The following is a 19,732-nucleotide window of genomic DNA, read 5'->3' on the forward strand; positions in this document are numbered from 1 at the left end:
GGGGGGTACAACCGACGCTCGGCTTTGCAGGCCTGCATCAATTCACTGAAGGAATGCATGCGCTCCCGTGAGAACCCCAGATTGGAGGCCGCCGGTGCCCGGTTGAGAGAACCTCGGGCTAAAGCGTTGGCAGCCTCGTTTCCGGGATTCCCGGAGTGGGCAGGCACCCATATGAGCTCCATGTGGCGGGGCGGGTGTGCGGCGAGGGAGTTCAGTATGCGAAATGCAGGGACGTGAACTCTCCCGCGGCAGAAATTCAGTATGGCAGTTTTAGAGTCCGATAGTATATACCGGGCCTCCGTACGCGTTATGGCTAGGGCAATAGCAGCCTCTTCAATCTCCTCCGAAGTGGCAGTGGGGGATATGTGAAGGGTGGCAGTAGGTTGTAGGGTGGGTTCGTGATGGCTACAACCGCGTCCTAGCCTGTGCATGCGACATCCACCCACACGGCATCCGGTTTCATGCCGTAGTGTTTGTGGAGCACCTGTGCGCGAGCTCTGCGGCGGTGTTCGGGGTAGGTGGGGTGCATGTTTTTGGGGAGAGGTTTAATAAGTAGTTCGCGGTGAATGTGGTGGGAGACCTGGAGCTGTGTGGGATCCGTGGCTGATATCCTGGTACCGAGGGTGTGTAGGATGTGTCTGCGGGTGATGGTTTTCGCGAGACGTATGTATTGTGCCTGTCGGTGGGCCTCGATAAGCTCCCCTATCGTGTTGTGTAGGCCCAGCTGGAGGAGTTTTTCGGTTGAGGTATTTAGGGGTAGGTGTAGTGCTGTCTTAAATGCTGTTCGGATCACGGCATCCAGGGTGGAGATTTCTGTGCCCTGGAGTTTCAGATAGGGGAGCGTGAAGAGAAAGCGGCTGAGGACGAAGGCATGAATGAGACGACATAGGTCATGCTCCTTCATGCCCCGGTGGTGTCCAGAAACTCGCGGATTCGGTTGGATATCGACACCGCCGTCTGCTTGAGCTTCTGGGTGGAGAGCGTTTTTCCCGTTGTTCTGGATGTGGAGGCCCAGTACCCGGAGAGCGTGTACCTCCGGGATGTACCGGCTTTCCAGTGTCATGGCTATGGGGGCTGTGGGGCAGTTTCGGGTGGTGGGGCGTAGTATAAGGGAGTCTGGTAGTATGCCCAGCGCCCTATAGGCCGCAAGCATATCGCGACGAGCATCGGCGTACGCGGCACAGTGAAGGAGCAGGTGCTCTAGTGTTTCCACTGCACCGCATGCGTCACACACATTACTCGTCGCGATTCCGTGACGCTCCCGTCGTTACCCGGGCCACACGCAGCCAATGCAGGCGGCGGAGGATCATTGCACGTTGCGACCGCGTAAGTGCGCTACAGCCGTTGATGCTGTCGATGCGCTCACCTCCCGCGATGCGTGGGTCGGGGTGCTGCTTTCGGAGGTGGTCGTGGATGACTGCACGCACGTCCTCCAGCGCAAGGGGCAGATCACTGGGAGGTAGTTGATGTCGGGTGGTAGCGAGGTCGTCAGCTTCTTCGTTGCCGCGCGCTGCCGCAGTGACCGGGCACCCATTTGGCACGCACGGCACATCCCCTCTGCGCAAGCGAATGTCCCGCACTAATGGGGTACCTTAGCCGTTGGGTTGCAGGCGGCTGAGGGCGACGCGGGAGTCGCACAGCAGAACACTCTGGGGCGGCGGTGGGCAGAGGGTGAGCAGCAGGTCCAGCCCGAGCAGGATCCCCATCAACTCCGCCGTGGTGGTGGAGCCCAGGAAGGTTGCGTGTTGTTGGCTGTGCTGTCGTTGTTGTTGCCTGAAAGATGATGGCACATACCCACGGCGGGGGATTGGCCAGGGTTTGGCGCAGATCCAAACAGGGAAGTTCTATTCCAAGTGAATCTCAAACGGCTTATCAGTTAAGAAGATTATGAATGAAAAGGAAATCCTCAATTAGATTGAGCATGAAGAAATCGAATTGAAAATCAAGGAAACAAGCGGTGCGAGTAGAATTAATGAATTTTGAGGTTTGATAAGGAAGCAAATAATTTTGAGAGAGAAGAAAAGGTAACGAGAGGTTAACACAAAAATCTCCCGGTTGCAATGATATACTTGCGGAGTATCTGACACACCTGCCAAATGGCATGCCCTTTGACGGTTGCACCGAATGAGAGGACGATGGGAAGATTAACCGGCAGACCTAATTGAGCGAGAGGATTTACCAAAAACTAAATTCTCTGCCGTGCAAACCTCCGGCAGTAGAGGAAGAAATGATCTATTTATTCAACGTCCCCGCATGACGCACACAGATTCGACGGCGTGAACCCCATACGGCATAAATATAAATTAAGGCGAGGAATCCTACAACGCAGCAGCGTCATACAAACCTCACATTGTCTTGATGCGCAGTAACGTATATTCCATACGAATTTCAAATGTTCGAAATCCGCTGTACCAAGGATGGGCTCATGGCTCAGGTAATAGTGAATTTGGAAACGTTCATAACGGGACGTGGTCAGAAGTGTGAGGTTTGGAACGTCCTGGGCAACACGGCCATTGATGGCAGATTTCGCTAAGAAATCGGCCATAGAATTTGAAGAAATGCCACAGTGTCCTGGGATCCACTGAAAACGCACCTCTAGGACATGACGTGGCACAAAGTACAGTAGGGATCGGTACAGGAGAGTAGTTTGCGAACTTTCTAGTGCAGCCAAGAGTGAGCGGCAGTCCGAGAGAATGATGACATGATAAATATTACTGGGAATGTTTGAAGGGCCAAACCAATAGCGAGAAATTCAGCAGTGAAAATTGGTGTATAATCAGTCGCAGGGCGGTGATGGTAGCCGCCGCTGCAAGGGAGCAGCTGTCACGGGCCACTGAGCCGTCGGTGCACGAGGAGATTGTACTAGAGCTCCTCGTGTATGACGGCTCTGGCTGCACAGCAGCCACATCCAGAGGCAAAACGCTAAGGCGCCCGTGTGCTGTGCGATGTCAGTGCACGTTAAAGACCCCCAGGTGGTCGAAATTATTCCGGAGCCCGCCACTACGGCACCTCTCTCTTCCTTTCTTCTTTCACTCCCTCCTTTATCCCTTCCCTCACGGCGCGGTTCAGGTGTCCAACGTTGTATGAGACAGATTCTGCGCCATTTCTTTTCCCCGAAAAACCAATTATAATTATTATTAGCTCAGCTAATCCAGGATTTCCAAGGCGAAAGCTGTCGACGTTGTGTTCGTTGGCGTTGGCGTCGACAACGTTCTTAACGCCGATGATTTTTGAGGAAAGGGCGCACGCTCTACGCTCTTTGCGGCTGCGCCGCGGGGAGGATACAAGCCGTCGCTCGCCTTGTGAGAATTAAGGCGCAATGGAAGAAGACGAAGACATGGTTGGTGGCCGCGTGTATAGCAAGCGCCGTCCTCACAGACTACGGGAAGCTTGTTTTACCGACACCGAAGTCATTGCCTGGCGTGAGGCTGCCCGTCTACGTAAGAATGAAACGCGGAGAGCTAAGCGCGTGTCGGGGACGCCCGAGAGAACGTCTCGCCAAGCGTCTTCACCTTCCACCAGCCGCGTCTTCTTCCATCGTGCCTCCTTTCAAGGCGCGCGGCAGCTCCGCCGCGGAGCAACCGCTAATAACATAGCGCATGAGCAGTGAGGCGCATATCTAAGTGATGACGTCACGTGCGGCACTGCGCGGAGTACCGCGCATGCGCAGTGAAACGCATAGCTAAGTGTGACGTCAAGCGCAAAGACTGGCGAGGCGCCGGCTCACGGCGAACACTTGCGACTCGACGTAGCTGGCTGCCATGGTTGCAGCGCATGCGCAAAAGCGACTAGCGCAGACCGCCTGAAATGCGCTGTTCACTAGCTTAGTGGATGGTTTCATTTATGGGGTTTAACGTCCCAAAGCGATTCGTGATATGAGGGAGGCCGTTGTGAAAGGCTCCGGAAATTTCGATCCCCTGCGGTTTTTTTAAGCGAAATTTATTGCCCCAGGGCATCAATGATGGGTGAAGGTGTGATGAATGATGTAGTTGAGATTAAATGCTACGGTTCTTTGACGTGCAAAACACACAAAAACGCACCTATGTAATTTCGTCTCGCCGAAATTTGACCGCCACCCGAACTTAAAGTTAGCGTACACACCACTTCGCAAACTGCTCAGATTGTAGGTTTTATGAAAAAGGACGCACTGCCTTGCCCAAGTAACGCGAGACTTGCGCAAAGATTACAGGCCCCTTAACAATAGCACAGTGCGCGGCCGATTAAGTTTGACTCAGCGTAAGATATACAACAAAACTATTACTCGCATGTTGCGTCACCCTTTAGTTGGCAGTCGAACCGTCAACTATGACTGCAATGGGCTTTTATAGAGGCCATATGTGGACTCCGCGCTGTTTACTGTGGGAACAGGCACGCGTTGTTCTGGATGTGTGGGCCACGCGTCTCTTGGCCCGCTCCATACGAAGACGCGTCCTTTGATGCTTGAAAATTGCTTTTTGGGGAAAGGAAATGGCACAGTAACTGTCTCGCACCTCGGTGAACACCCGAACAGCGCCGTTAAGGGAAGTGAGGAAGGTGGGAGTGCGAAATTCTCCGACTCAAAAACTGAAATTGAAATTGGCACCCTACCCGCCCCCGCCGCGGTGGCTCAGTGGTTAGAGCGCTCGACTACTGATCCGGAGTTCCCGGGTTCGAACCCGACCGCGGCGGCTGCGTTTTTATGGAGGAAAAACGCTAAGGCGCCCGTGTGCTGTGCGATGTCAGTGCACGTTAAAGATCCGCAGGTGGTCGAAATTATTCCGGAGCCCTCCACTACGGCACCTCTCTCTTCCTTTCTTCTTTCACTCCCTCCTTTACCCTTCCCTTACGGCGCGGTTCAGGTGTCCAACGATATATGAGACAGATACTGCGCCATTTCCTTTCCCCTCAAAACCAATTATTATTATTATTACCCTACCCGCCGCGGTAGCTCTGGGGTTAGGGCGCTCGGCTACTGATTTGGAGTTCCCGGGTTCGAACCCGACCGCGGCGGCGGCGCTTCGATAGAGGCGAAACGCTAAGACGCCCGTGCTGTGCGATGTCGGGGCACGTTAAAGATCCCCAGGTGGTCGAAATTATCCAGGAGCCCTCCACTACGGCACCTCTTTCTTCCTTTCTTCTTTCACTCCCTCCTTTCCCCCTTCCCTTATGGCGCGGTTCAGGTGTCCGCCGATATATGAGACAGATACTGCGCCAGTTTCTTTCCCCAGAAACTAATTATTATTATTATTTATTTTGACGTTGCAATAACTAGTTAGGAAATGAAAGGCGCAGCTACTGTTTCGTTATCGGTGGATACCTCAACAACGCCGTGGGGAAAGGGATCAAAGAGTCACTATAATTGGTTTTGTGGGAGCGGAAATGGCGCAGTATCTGTCTCATATATCGGCGGACACCTGAACCGCGCCGTAAGGGAAGGGATAAAGGAGGGAGTGAAAGGAGAAAGAGGTGTCGTAGTGGAGGGCTCCGGAATAATTTCGACCACCTGGGGATCTTTAACGTGACCTGACATCGCACAGCACACGGGTGTCTTAGCGTTTTGCCTCCATAATAATAAAACGCAGCCCCCACAGCCGGGTTCGAACCCGGGAACTCCGGATCAGTAGCCGAGCGCCCTAACCACTGAGCCACTGCGGCAGGTACAAAGAGGCACTGAAAGAAGAAAAAGAGGTGCCGTAGTGGAGGGCACCGGAATAATTTCTACCATCTTAGGTTTTTAACGTGGACTGGCATCGCACAGCACTCTGACGCCGCTTTGGATACCATTTGACCCCAAGCCTTTGACATTCTCGAAAATGGTCTTTCAGATACGCATTTAAGAGAATACCTGGCATGCAGGTTAACACTGATGAGGGGCCTGTCGTGGTCGTACAGCGCGCAAGCGGACAGGCCAGCGTGCAGGTCAATCAGAGTGAACGTCACGCCACTGTGTAGAATGCCGTGCATTTCTCAAGGTGAGGTCAAAGACCCATTTCCCAAGCATTTCACCCTAAAGAAGCCGAGCACCAGACCAGGGGAAAGCTTGCACCCACTGTATCACCGGTGGGTACCCGGCGGCACTGGGGATCGAACCCCGCACCCCCCGCATGCGAAGTGGATGCTCAACCACTTGGCCACCGCTGCGGTAATACCAAGTATCTCACCCCAGAAGAGCCGAGCACCAGGCCGGGGGAAATCTTGTACCCATTAGAAAACCGGTCGGTACTCAGCAGCATATAACTGCTGCAGGACACAGCAATCAAACAGCATGAGAGTAACGCGGCCAGATGTCCGGTGTTCGTATTTGTTGCTGATTAGAAAAAATTTTATTTACATATGTACACATGCCAAGGTTACCGGATACATTTGACATTCACAAGTTGACATGACGCTCAGCATGTAAGGCGAGCCAATTAGAGTGCCAAAACATCTTTGAATAACTAACAGGAATTTCTTGTGTGCGATTTAAAGCGGCGTGGCATGATTATTAACAGTGAGTGAGACCGGAAAAATCTGACACGGAAAAAAAAAGGGGGGGGGGGGATATAGAAGAAGACCTTAGCGCCAGTTTGGTCTAAAGACCAGAACAAGACGTTCATTGTTAACAGAAATGAATGGGCATGACCACTGCCGGAGAAACTCTTCCTCTCCCAAGAAAAAGAGCTCCTCTGACAAGAAACTGATCAGCTCCCTTCTAAGACGGCCAAGTATTGGCCACACAGCTCGGCGTCGAAAGCCACCAGCGACCGCGGTGCATCGATTGCGCCATAAACTAAAAAGACCTGCAACAATTAACAGGCGAGCAAAACGGCCGCTGGGGAAGCGGCCGCGGGAGACAAAGCTCGAAATGCCCTGCCCACGGAATCCCGCATGAACGGCGCGCCAAAAGACACGTGCTACCATGCAGGTGACTGTAGCATGGCGATTAGATTCCGGAAGCGGGCAATTCGGACAGGTACTGGAACGTAAAACGCCCCACCGCTCCAGCCGATCACAAGTAGGCAGCACTGCCCAACCAAGTTTCCACACAAAGTCACGTAGATGGTCTGGGAGAGGCGTCGATGTTATGCGCGCCCATTGAACGCGGCGCATCGGTGAGCGGCGAGCCGCCGGCACAACAGGCAATAACAGCGAGCCCATAATATTCACGACACGGTCTGTAAGAATGTTGACGTCAGGTGCTACTGCGCTTGCATGCCTGAAAAAGGCCACTGCCGTAGTATATATAGCGGTAGGCTTCTCTGATTGAGGACCATGATTAACTGGGGCCGAGGGATCCAAAAAGCGCAAGGAAGGGCCCAAAAAGTACCGCGCCAGGGTTCGCGCCGGAGACGCGTCCCCCAGCAGGATACGCAACATGCACTTCAATGCTAACAGTGAGGACGTGATGGTCAACGTTGGGAAGGCAAAACCACCTCTCTCACGTGGTTGTCCAAGAACAGCACGAGGCACAAGCTCGGTTCCGCCTGACCAAAAAAAAAAGAAAAAACTGTAGTCTGCACCCGCCTTATGACGCGCAGGGGTGGTTTAACAATGTGGCAAAGGTACCAAAAGGCACCCAGCACGACCGACTGAACCAGGTAGCGCCTCTCAAGCAGAGGAAGGTCAAAGGTCTGTGCCCTCTGCACACGAGCTGTAATACCCTCTACGACCGAAGACCACATACCATCCCATACTCCAGCACAGTCGTAGGTCACTCCTAAAATGCGCATCTGCTCACACCACTGCAAAGGTATTGTACTCGTTATACGTCTCTGAGGTGACCCTACAAAAAAGTAATGACTCTTGGAATAATTAAGAGCAGCCCCCGACAAGGAGGCGTACTCTCGAAAAACGTTTAAAACTTCGAGCAGGCTGCGTTCATCAGCTAAGTATAGCGTGATGTCATCTGCATAAGCAGTGACGCGTACACTCTCACTGCCTGGCAATGCCAGACCGCTAATGAGAGAATGGTGATTGACTGCCAAAGAAAAGGCTCTAATGCTAAGACAAACAAAAGAGGGGAGAGCGGACAACCTTGACGGACGCCGCGGCCAACATCAAATGCGGTACTTTCCCAGCCATCGAGGAACAGAGTGCTTGAAATATCTCTGTACATCTCTTTAATAAGTAGCACTAAAGAAGGTGGGAAACCGAAAGCATCCAGTGTACCGTAAATATACTCATGCTCTAGAAAGTCGAATGCCTTCTCTTGATCTAGAGAAACAAGAAGACCCTGTGCGCGCCGCCGTATAGTATACTCTAGGATATCTCTCGTTACAGAAGATAAACTATGTATTTGTATGTATTTGTTGCTTCAACTCAAATTTTAAAGATACGTTTTGAAACGTGGGCTAGTATTTTGTACTGATTCTGTCTTACACCCATTATTTTCCTGATTAACCTTGCCCCTGATAAAACAGCCCCCGGCGGCAGTCCCTGCTAGCTATAGTGCTGAAGTCACAGGTGGCATAGCAACGCCGGAGAAGTGAGAATGATTCTCGAAAAATTTCTTACAAAACATTGCTCCTGGTGACGAGTAAAAAATAAAAAAGGCGATACCTTTCCGACAATTTCCTTCAAGTACGGTAGCTTGTTGACAATGTTGATCAAGCGAGTGAGCCGTTGCATGTCTGAATACTGACTACAGCAGCGTGGTGCCCTGAGCCACTTGGACGTTTAGCGTGTACTAAACGTAGCGTGTGCTAGCGTGAAATAGCGGACCCGACTGGTGCAGATCTGTCGCCTACTCCAACCAGAGTTCCTTGGCCATGCCAGTTTAGAAACTCCCGCAGAAACCGTGTGCAAAAATCCGGAACTCAGATTGAATCAAAGCCGAGACCTCAATAGACTGTCGCGTCGTTCAAGTGACGTAATATTAACTGCTTGGAGTTGCTAAAATAGTCCCTGGACGCAATATAACCTGAATTTCTGGTCGAAAGGTGGCGCCTTAGTCTGTTAATCTTTCAATTAAGACGCTAGGTGGCGCCCGCCATCGCTCGGTTTTAAAGAAGCCGCCCTATATAACATCCATCTCTCCATTAAACAAAGCTGGCCGCAGGTAACGGCCGCATTATAACTTCGACTTTTCTAACTGATAAGATAACGTAGCTATGGGTCTGCCCGAATGTCAGAAAATAATCAGCAGGGCTGACATAGCCGGTACATAAACAAATAAATGATACGGACACATAAATTCTACACCACCAGCTGTAACTGCGCAATGACAGGGCAGTTGGAGCGCGTATGCTGAACCGAAAGCAGGCTTCCGGCGGCGTACAGCGAACATTTGTTTCGGCAGTTAGGAGGAACGACTCGGTGTAGGTCAAAAAAGTATGCTTACAGTCGGCACACATGATGGGAAATACGTAACAGGTGGTTTGGAAAGCAACCCGTGGCGATGGCTCAGTGGTTAGGGCGCTCGGCTACTGATCCGGGTTCGAACCCAACCGCGGCGGCTGCGTTTTTATGGAGGTAAGGCGCCCGTGTGCTGTGCGATGTCAGTGCACGTTAAAGATCCCCAGATGGTCGAAATTATTTCGGAGCCCTCCACTACGGCACCTCTTTCTTCCTTCACTCCCTCCTTTATCCCTTCCATTACGGCGTGGTTCAGGTGTCCAACGATATATGAGACAGATACTGCGCCATTTCCGTTCCCCAAAAACCAATTATTATTATTATTATTATTTTCAACACGCTTTGTGAAGCAGGGAACTTTCAAAAATTGCATGCGGACAGTCAGGCGTTCGTGCTAGACAGTAAGATAAGAAAATGCAGACAAACTGCATTTTCTCATCCCGCTGTCTTGTCCAGCGTGTTGTTCCGTCTCTTGCTTCTCGTCCCGTAGGTTGCGCTACGTTTTATATTAGTATGTATGAGCTATTTACGGTACATTTAGGATTGGGCATTAGGCATCAAGAAGGAGCAAACTTCGCCATCGCCGGCATGCTGCCATGCTCCCTTACAAAAATTTCTTTACTATCTGTGAAGTCTATAAATTTAGTCTATAAAGTCTATAGACTGCCTATAGACAAATCCTATAAGAGTAGTCCATAAGCAATACGAATCCTATAGAGAGTCTATAGACGCTTTATAAATTTATGGCCATACACTTTCAATAGACCTTTGTCTATAGACAGTCTACAGACTATGAATAGACAAAAACGATATCTATAGGAAGGCAATATAGGAAGTCTATTGCCTGTCTATATACCATTTTTATAAGGGTCTCACTCCTAACGCGTCTGCGCCGCCTGCACGATTGCGGGGTTACACAGATGTTCACAGGCCAGATGCATGTACAGTGAGATCCTGCGCGCTTGTATAACCCAGTTATGGACACTTACACCGGCCCACTTTCGTGGTGCTCATGACGTCCCGTGCAAGCTATCCGTTGGCTCAACCGACTGGGTTTTTCAGCCCGTGGATATTGGTTCCCAATCGATGGTGCTTTCAGCCTCATTTTCCTACGAATTCTGAGCCGCGTCACGATTTGCATACATATATTAGTGTGGCAGAGTAAAAGAAAGAAAAATAATGTTGCCCAGCCCACACCGACAATTTACATGCAATCGGATGCAACTACAGTCTACAGCCGGATACAACTCAAGAACGAAGCGGCAGTTGCCCCTCAAAGGAAGCCTTTCAGCCAATGACGTCGACCCATTCTCTTGACGTCGTGGTTAATCCTTTTGTACTTGCTAGGGTGTCATCGTAGGTGCTACCAGATAAGAGGTAATTAACCACGGCTTAATCAGCACAACCTTTGCGTCATGAAAATCGCTCGATGCTATCGGCTGCTTCATTCTTGAGTTGTATCCGACTGTAGCTGACTGGTAATATTATTGTCCAGGAAAGCGCGGCAACCGCGTGCGGAGCGTTCCAGCATCATCACACCTAGGAGGCTCAAACTGGCCACAACGTTTGATCGCTCCAACATGGTGAACTCCGGTTAGATGGCTAGCATATATGTACTCGGCAACTCCCCGGACTCCAGACTCGCCCACCTGTCTTCTTATAATTCCACAACTCGGACCTCAGTTGCCTAATTGTCCACAAACACTTTTTGATAGAGGGAGGTTCTTTGGCCCAATTGAACTGCCTCGGAGGCTGCGTTTTTTCTTTCCCTCAAAGTATTCCACGTTTTTGCTTATCACCTGTTTTCGCTGACGGCCCAGAGCGCTAATTTTTCCACGTGAGCGGGGCGCCAAACCACCACATCGCCAAACCACTGTCTTTAACGCTGCATACCGCAATAATAACCATTCCTAAAACGTGCCACCATCCTTGGGGTATGTACCACACAAACTCCCCCACCCGAAGCGAGGCGCAGACCATATTTTATTACGATATGTAACCGCTTCTTCCTCGGGCCATACACTGTACATATACGCTTACCAGGCCAGGGCAGCGCGGGCGGTATGTTCCAGCGGGGCAGGGACGCTTTATATTTAATTCCTTGATTTAAGCGTCCCACCATTCAATTTGTTGGTGCAGTGCGTGAAAACTTCAAATACAACGCGTCACCATCCTTGGATATGCAAGATACCTTGAGTAAAACACGTTTTTGGGCAAGTTGGTAACATTCTTGATTCATATTGCAGCGAAGAAGCACACACACACAGAGAAGGAACACGCAAAAAACACGGACGAACGCTGCACACGGACGAAGCAGCGTTCGTCCGTGTTTTTTTGCGTGTTCCTTCTCTGTGTGTGTGTGCTTCTTCGCTGCAATATGAATCAAGATACCCTGTATTCCCGACCACCAACTGTTATATGTGACCGCTTGGGGTCCAAAATGCACCATGCATCCTCGAGAGATACTCTATACGATGTTTTCCCTGTCAGCGTGACTCAGACCATCCCCCACTGCGATATATCGTCTCTTCTAATACAACGTACCACCACCTTCGAGCTCTATAGAAACCTGCCACCCTCATTAGTAATCGGTCCTGCTGTGATTCTGAAACTTAACTCGCACGTCGCTTAGCTTTTTGTATCTGCATCAAGCGTGTGCCGCTCTATTTCTGAACTTTCCGCTGATAAAGACATGCTTAGATTTGTGCGCGTTGGCCAAACACACAAAAACTACGGACACATTTTTGGCATACGTGCAGGCCAAGTTATGGCAACGCAATTTAGCGATCGAGGCAGCGAACAAGCCACAGAAGCAGCCGCTCACGGCAATCTTTTCTTAAAAGCGCAAGCCACGCAGTAAGGTGAATTCATTCATTCATTCTAAACGATGCAGAGAATGCCGCCTGCTTCCTCTTGAAATGCTACATCTATCTAAATTCAGCTTTGCGCACCCATGTCACCCATGTCACTCCTGACCGCCCTGAGAGTAATAAAATGAAATAAAATATTGGTGTGTGTACATATGACTCAAATAAAGGGACACGGACACCCAAACTTGAAAACCACATACGTGTCGCTTTAATTGCACCGCAAGGAAAAAAAAAAAAAGAAGTATCAGGCAGTCTCAGCATATTGCACTCATCGGCACATACATCCGGTCAGGCTTTGCAAAAAAGGAACATACTTTTATTTGTGCCGTCCAAAACTGCGGTTGGAAAAAATCTTGAAAACAGCAAAAAAATCAAGAGCAGACGACACTTAAACGAACAGGAAAAACCAGAACAAGAACTCCGCCAGTCAACCGCTGAATACAGCCACGCAGACAACGCTCAAAAAGACTTCCTTTCGTCTTTTGTACAAAAAACAGCCTTGGCTCGCGTATGTACAGTGCTTCCGTGCCGAGTATTTCGTCAGCAGAACACGGAACTAACAGACAGGAAAAACGAAAAAAAAGAAAGATAGAGAGATACATCGAAAAGCGGTTTGACGCCTGCCGACTTTTTTTTGTATTTGATAGTGTTGGGTTGTTGACAACAACAAAAAAAAAATGTGGGGAAGCAGAAAGGAGAGCTCAAAAAGATATTTGCCGTGCAATGCGTCGTTGCACAACTACCGAAAAAAAAAAAAAGAAAGTACGCTGGGCGAAAAATATTTTCGTTTGCACGTATACAATGTCGGCGATGACAAAAAGTGGTCACTTTTTTTTTTCTTTTGCATCCAGCGTTCGATCATACAGACAAGTGGCGCTGGGCTGAACGAACCCCAAGGGTCCTAGCCAAATGCCAAGTGAACAGAAAAGGCGCCTACAATTCTATCTTTTTAACAAAAGTCGATTGCAAGAAGCCACGGCGCAGCTTTCTAACTGGAAACGAATGATCATATGCGAGTGAATTATTTTATGCTTCCAGTCATGGCGATGTTCAGAATTATTAGACGGCAACGTCAGCATCTCGGTTCTTTCTGGTTGCTGTAAACAACCTCAAGACGACAGAATGCTTCCCTAAACGGCAGCACTCGGCGAGCAACAAACCATTTTACTTTCGGACGATGGTGGCAGTCATCATGGGCACGATGGTGTAGATACAAAGTACCTCTACCACACCCAACTGCGTTAACGTTGCACGTGTAGTGGACATCAAACAAAGCAACGAGTTAGCTTTGGTGATGACATAGCGATTATGGTGCAGCCTGGTGGGCGTCTCGGTAATGAGACTTCCGCCATAGGGGTCCCGGATGGCTGGCCCATCGACCGAAATCAAAACGCTCAGTACATTGATGGAAGCTGTTCAAGAGAAACATGGGGAAGTACTACGTCGGTAATGGATTACGCAGCCGCAGAGTGCTCCTAAAAATGGCTTCTTTCGAGGCTTGCGGAGAAAGTGGTTTTTACCTCGCGAGAACCGCCGCGTTGTGCGCCAACCAAAGTCGACACCTTCTAAAAATTCTCGTCTTTTAAGCATTCTTTCTTCAGATAAGCCGGCTGCAGCCGAAGCTTTGTGGCGCGTTTAGTGCGCTGTCGCCGCCTATGCGTACATACAGGCGCGAGAAAAATACTAGAGGGAACACACGCGAGCGAATGTCTGTACGGGCCGGTCACCGGCTGGCTGTTCTATAAATTGGAGGCACGCCCCGTCCAATATCTGTCAATACTGGCGTGACCTCCATTGTTTAGCGGATTGAAAACTTCGAAGACGCTGCTCAGTGTTTTAATAACTGCAATGCGCATTGAACGAGCACTTAAGACAGCCTTCCCGCTTTCTACAGCAGACGACACAAAAGTGCAGACGGGAGTCCTAGCAATGCTTAGAAAAGCCGCAAGCTCACGTTAGGCCCGCAGCGACACGCACTCACTTGTTCCCTTTTTTGAGTGGTTGCGCCTGTGCGTACAAACTTGACACCGCGACCTGCATATGCTGCGCACAGAGCAAGCGCAGATGCTGCCGCACTTCAGTGACGAAAGTATGCGCATGCGCAGAGGGAGGGAACAGGAGAAAAAGGAGGAAATTGAGAGAAACAACCGACAACGCTGTCGAGGTGACTTCCGCTCGCAGCATCACACACAAACGTCGAAGTGTAACGGTACGGTCGGTTCATTCCCCCCAAAAGCTCCAACAGCGCCAGGATATACAAAGTACGAAAACTTGACAAGGGCCGAGCTTTAAGTACGGAGATCCTCGTACCGCGAGACTTAAAGTGGAGTATTATTCTCATTCGTAACACGCAATTTGCACTCGTAATAGTATCCTACACAATGCACTGATTTGTTGATGGCCACGTAAATTACGATTACCTGCAAGCAGGTTCTTAGCCAACGAAGATATGCATAGTTCCATTCAGAAAAGAAACATTCCTCTACTAAGACTTCTGCTCAGACTGCTTGTAAATAATAATAATAATAGATCGGTAACATTAAAATCCGCTATTCTTGCAGCTCTGAAGAAACATCAAAGATCCTAACGATTTATTTCCAACGCGTCTTACATGAATAGAACTCAGACACATTTCCGACTCAAGGCCATCCATCCGAAGAATGCTCAAAAATATTTTTCATTTAAAAGTTCGCCATTGCATTAACGCAATGACAAAATTTCTCTACACTTAAAGACCGAAATATGCGTTATAATTGTTTACGTGAGATAAATTGTTGTAAAGGTCATACAATGGTACGCTGTATACACCTCCCTAGGCGGCATCGAAGCCACAATCACACGCGTTTTCTTGCTGCTGCCTCATCGTGGCAACCGACAACATCCACACCATTTGGCGCCCAAAAGTTGTGGCGGCTCAGTCTGGTGCATGTACAGCGGCCGCGATCTTTTAGCCTCGATGGCCTCGCTTCAACAATCAGCCCCCTCCGATGTTTACGCAAGTCCAGTCAATTCGAGGGCATACTATCCACCAAATGCGCCGCTCGAATGTGAAACAAGTTTGATGTAGCGGGCCTGCACCTCGTCAGCGCTCTGAATCAGAAAACGAGTGGAAATATTTATGAAGTTGTGTACATCTACATCACAGCACCACAAGATAGCTCTCTATTTCTTTATGGTCAGACAAATTTGGTCGTCCACTTAGGTAGTTAAGTGCGTCCGTATGTCGCCAGCGAACAGTCCATAATACCACTACTAGTTGCCTCTAGAAGCAGAAGATAAAAAGAGAAAAGTAAGTACAGGTTCAAACATAACTTACAGGCAACTCGTTATAGGTGACTAGGCAGTACCCTATCCGGCGCATGGAAGATGTACCGGTCCTTCCTGCCTCCCCCGACATTTGCGTTCGATCAGAGGCAGACGTGCGCACTACTGAACGGGTCACGCGCCGAGATTATAACCACTTTAGTGCACAATACTTGCGCAGCTCAGTGTCCTGTGCATAAGCTTTGTCGCTGCACAAAAGCCTGCGTGAAAATAGTAGAAGGTTAGCGCGCACAATGAACAAAAAAAAAGAAAAGAGACGCTATCACGACTTGCACATTCGTTTTGAGCAAGAACTGTTCCAGTCCCCTCTGACGTTGATGCACATGTCGAAGAGGCAGGTCCAAACAACGCATAGACATATGCGTTTTGAAGACCTTAGATTCCAGTAGAACATGTACAAATGCATGCACGCAATCGTCCAACAACACACAATCACGCGCACAAATATTGAAGAGGGAATAAAAAGAAGTAGTGTCAATACGTCTTGACATGATGAACGTTCTTTGCCGCGTCCGACGTCCGTGCTTAGAGTCCAACACATCCAACGTTGTTGTCGTGGGCAGAAAGGCCATTTAGAGTTGGGCGGTGGCGAAAAGCATGGCCGTCGTTTCTTCTCTAAATTTTGGGGGCAAGGTTGTGAAAGCTTCTGTTTTTAATTTTAAGCCTCCTCTTGAGAAGCGGTATGACTCCATCGAGTTCTGCACCTGACGCAAAAGATTTGAAGTGACACAGGGAGGCAATCCAATGGACGTCTTCTGAAGCTCATTCGCTCATTTCAGATTCTAAATACAGGAGTGTCACCAAGGGATCAATGTTAAAGCCCTTCGAGCACCAAAAGACACAAAGAAGTCGTCGAAACTGTCACGCAGTGTTAACCCTTTCTTTACAGTACTGACAACTCTAGTCCCCGTATTAGGAACCATTTTAGATTTGATCAACACTGAATGTTATGGTCTTAACATGTCAAACAGCAGACTGTGTACAGTACCAGTAAAGAGATCACGCTACGCTATAAGAATGAAGTGTTAAGCTTTCGGCGTTAAGAACACAATGCGCAAAAGCTTCTAGCAAGTAGGCATTGTCTGATTTTATCGGCACCGAACAGAGTGACTCTTGTTTGGATTTAATCATGAATACAATTTCCAACTACACACATCTTGAGTGGTTATGTGTAGGAACTACTTAATGGCTTAAGCCTTGAATGCAGTTAAAGGGACTGGCAACTGAGTGCTACGCACCCAATTTTTTTCGGCATAACAGTAAAATTACTGCGTAAGGTGCCCGATTCCACAGTGGTTTTGTTAGAAAGGCTCCAGAAGATTTTTGCCAAGAATTTTCGCTCGTTTATATATATCTCGACGCTAGAAACCGTGATCAGTGAGTGCGATGGCGATTGGACGCTGACCGAATTGATGAAGTAAAGACTATTATATAGCCCCAGCCGCCAGAAATTAATTACACAGTTTCATTATAAAGTAGCATCCATTTCAGTGTCCACAGAGCGCTTACAACACAATGACGTACACCATGTCAACGAAAGTATTAGTGGACAGTGGTTATTGTTTAAAGAAATGCAAAACAGCGGCGCCATCTAGTGACAAAAGCTCAAAACATTTCTTCGCCGATGCGGATGTAGGGCTGCTGTTTATCAAAGGGCGCACTGAAGTGAGCGGAAATTACAGCAAAATGTAACGATCAATCCAGAAAGAAGAAGTACTGTGCACTTAAGAAAAAAGCAAATATTTTGCTGAGAGAAAATCATGCGGTGGGATACACCGATAATGGCAAGGCTTCATCGCAAGATGCCACTTCCGATTTTGATTTCTCAATGCCAAATGAAAAGTGTAAATCCTCGTTTCTTCTATATTGCAGTTCTCGGTTCTGACAATATCAGGCAAGATCTTTTCTTTCCAACCATAATCACATGACGCGTTTCGGTCAGTTGTCAGTCACTTTAAATTATTCCAAAAGTAACAGGTAGACGACATCACAGAGAAACTTGTTACGGCTACAACCCCCGAACTTAGCACTATACCATTTGTGCAACACAGAGCACCATAGTGCTGCATTGGCACTATGCATATATATCATATTTTCGTGATGTCATGCAAGGTGCCTAGAGGCATTGTATCGCAGTGCTTGGACAGGTCCTGTCAGGAAATCTGCCTTGCACGCACCCATGATAACGAAAATAATTGGGCTGCTTTTAACTGGAGCCCTGAAATGCTGGCTTGTGCGGAAAAATTTCATGCGTCCTTTTCGCCAGCTTTCAAGTCCAGCTGATCATTCCTTTGCAAGACCAGTGCAAAAACTGTGACACTAATAGTTTCTCATCTGGTGTGGCATTTATCGCAAGTTCACAGCCATGAGTGAGGAGCACTTCCTATCAAAACCTTACATTTTCCTTCGGCAAGGGCAGTAGAAAGCATTACGAGGTTTATTCTAAAGAATGTGGTCGTTGCTGTTTGAAACTTGGCGAAAGTGGTTGGAATGGGCTCTAAACATTCAACGTCATGTATACCTTCTCATTGCTTTGCCTCTGCAGCAAGAGACATAACAGAAGCCGAAAGTAGGGGTAGTCAAATGTACTACATCAAGTCAGCCCACAGAACAGACGCTGTCGAAGAGAATTCACATTAGTTCACATGCCAGACGATGTGGCAGACAATGGAAGGGAGAGAGCGTGGTAACTCCCATGCTGGCATAAAGGCAGCCATGAATGGGAGCATCCCTGCTTCACTTATGTGCGGGTGCACACAGTGACACATAAGGAAACAAAGATGTATCAGCAAGTCGGACGTAGCATTTCAAGTCGTCCTGAGTCTTTTCACACTCAAACGAGGTCAGAGGGTGCTGAAGACTGGAAAGCACAGGGTAAAGTCCATTTCCTTGACTTTAGTCCTTGCAGAGCCAGACTCGATGGAAACAGTGAAAGAAAGCAGCCGTGTTCATGGCTTCCACAGTGATGCGGTTTTGATTTCTGAAGTAAACACACCACGAGCGAAAGGTTGGGACATTTTGCTTGCGTTAGCTGAACAGCTGCTGATATGCCTTGTCAAGTCTCTCCACTTATCTTTAGCCTAGTGTATAACGCATCGCTGCACGTGACATCCTTCATTCCTCCTTGATTGCTTCCACCAACCTGGGAAATAATTCAATCGAAAGAATGTGAGACAATTTTCTCCTAATTCTCATTTCTTTTTCGAAGCAGCCACATGGACAAGAATTCAAATCCATTTTGATCTGCCTTGCTTTGCTGTCCAGGTACCACACCTCACCGAGATGATCCATCTTGCAATCCAGCAAGCGCAAGCAGGCCAGCTGACAGTTCGAAGTTATTAGTTGCAGTCGTACGGCGGCACCTCCAAGCTCTCCAAGCAGTGTGCTACGCTAAGGTGCGTCAGAAGAAGTTGTCAAGGTTGCAACCACTGCAGCGTGGCGACCAAGTAGCACAGTCACAAACAAGATGGACCAATTCGCTTTTCAAAATTTCCCGCCCGTTTGTGACAGGATAAAAACAAAGCGGGGGGAGGGGCTTGTGCGTCTCAGCGTGTGTGATGCAATGTGCGGTGTCCGTGACGACAAATCGCTGTAGAAAGAGGCACGTGACGCAAGAGTCGCTGTTGTAGAACCGTCGCCATGTGGTTGGATGGACGAGCGGTCGAGAAAGAAACAAACGCTCGCTCAAGGGACAGATCGACAGGCACTGTCCTGGGGCACTCACACACATACGCGCACACAGGCAGCAGCAGTGACATCGTCATCGTCTGCGTAGCGTGGTCTTCAGCATTGCGTTGCTGCAGCAGGGCTCGCTTGCGTTCGGTTCGCAGCTGCGCTGTGCGGCTGGTACTGACGTGGAAGCTTGTCGTCGGGTTCGTTTGTCAGAAAGCGGTTACGGCGGCGGCATCGACGACTTGGGCTCCCGGTCAACCCCAAAGGCAGGACGAGGATTTCGCGAGAAGTACGGCGGCGACCAGAAGAGCAAGTGAGACGGTCTGCGAAGCGCTGGCGCGGCCACATTGCCTTTTCAGTTCGGCCTCCTGCAGAAAGACACAAGTGGAAAAGAACGGGCATCAATTATTACAGTTGTTCACAATTCGGAATGAGGAGAAGACACTCTTTAACGACAAGTCGAGACTATAAACTAAGAGTGAGCGTGCGTACATACGGTACTCCAGCACACTGGGTGTCGCTCCCATATGGATGAGCATACCAATTAAACGTTA

The 19,732-nt window shown here is 49.0% G+C and overlaps 1 protein-coding gene and 1 non-coding gene across 2 annotated transcripts in view; one reads left to right on the forward strand and one right to left on the reverse strand.

The window, feature by feature from the left end:
* The first annotated feature begins 4,595 nt into the window (after positions 1 to 4,595).
* TRNAS-ACU (transfer RNA serine (anticodon ACU)) lies at positions 4,596 to 4,667 on the forward strand. Its single transcript has one exon. It is a non-coding gene; the product is annotated as a tRNA-Ser (tRNA).
* Positions 4,668 to 12,365: 7,698 nt separating this feature from the next.
* Positions 12,366 to 19,732, reverse strand: part of LOC144107451 (voltage-dependent calcium channel subunit alpha-2/delta-3-like) — a 143,066-nt gene continuing 135,699 nt past the window's right edge. Inside the window, exon 37 of the mRNA XM_077640450.1 lies at positions 12,366 to 19,546. Coding sequence (XP_077496576.1) covers positions 19,433 to 19,546 — 114 coding nt within the window. The 3' untranslated portion in view covers positions 12,366 to 19,432. The remainder of the gene's footprint in view (positions 19,547 to 19,732) is intronic.

Source organism: Amblyomma americanum, chromosome 10 (assembly GCF_052857255.1).
Source record: "Amblyomma americanum isolate KBUSLIRL-KWMA chromosome 10, ASM5285725v1, whole genome shotgun sequence".
In the NCBI taxonomy this organism is placed as follows: domain Eukaryota; kingdom Metazoa; phylum Arthropoda; class Arachnida; order Ixodida; family Ixodidae; genus Amblyomma; species Amblyomma americanum.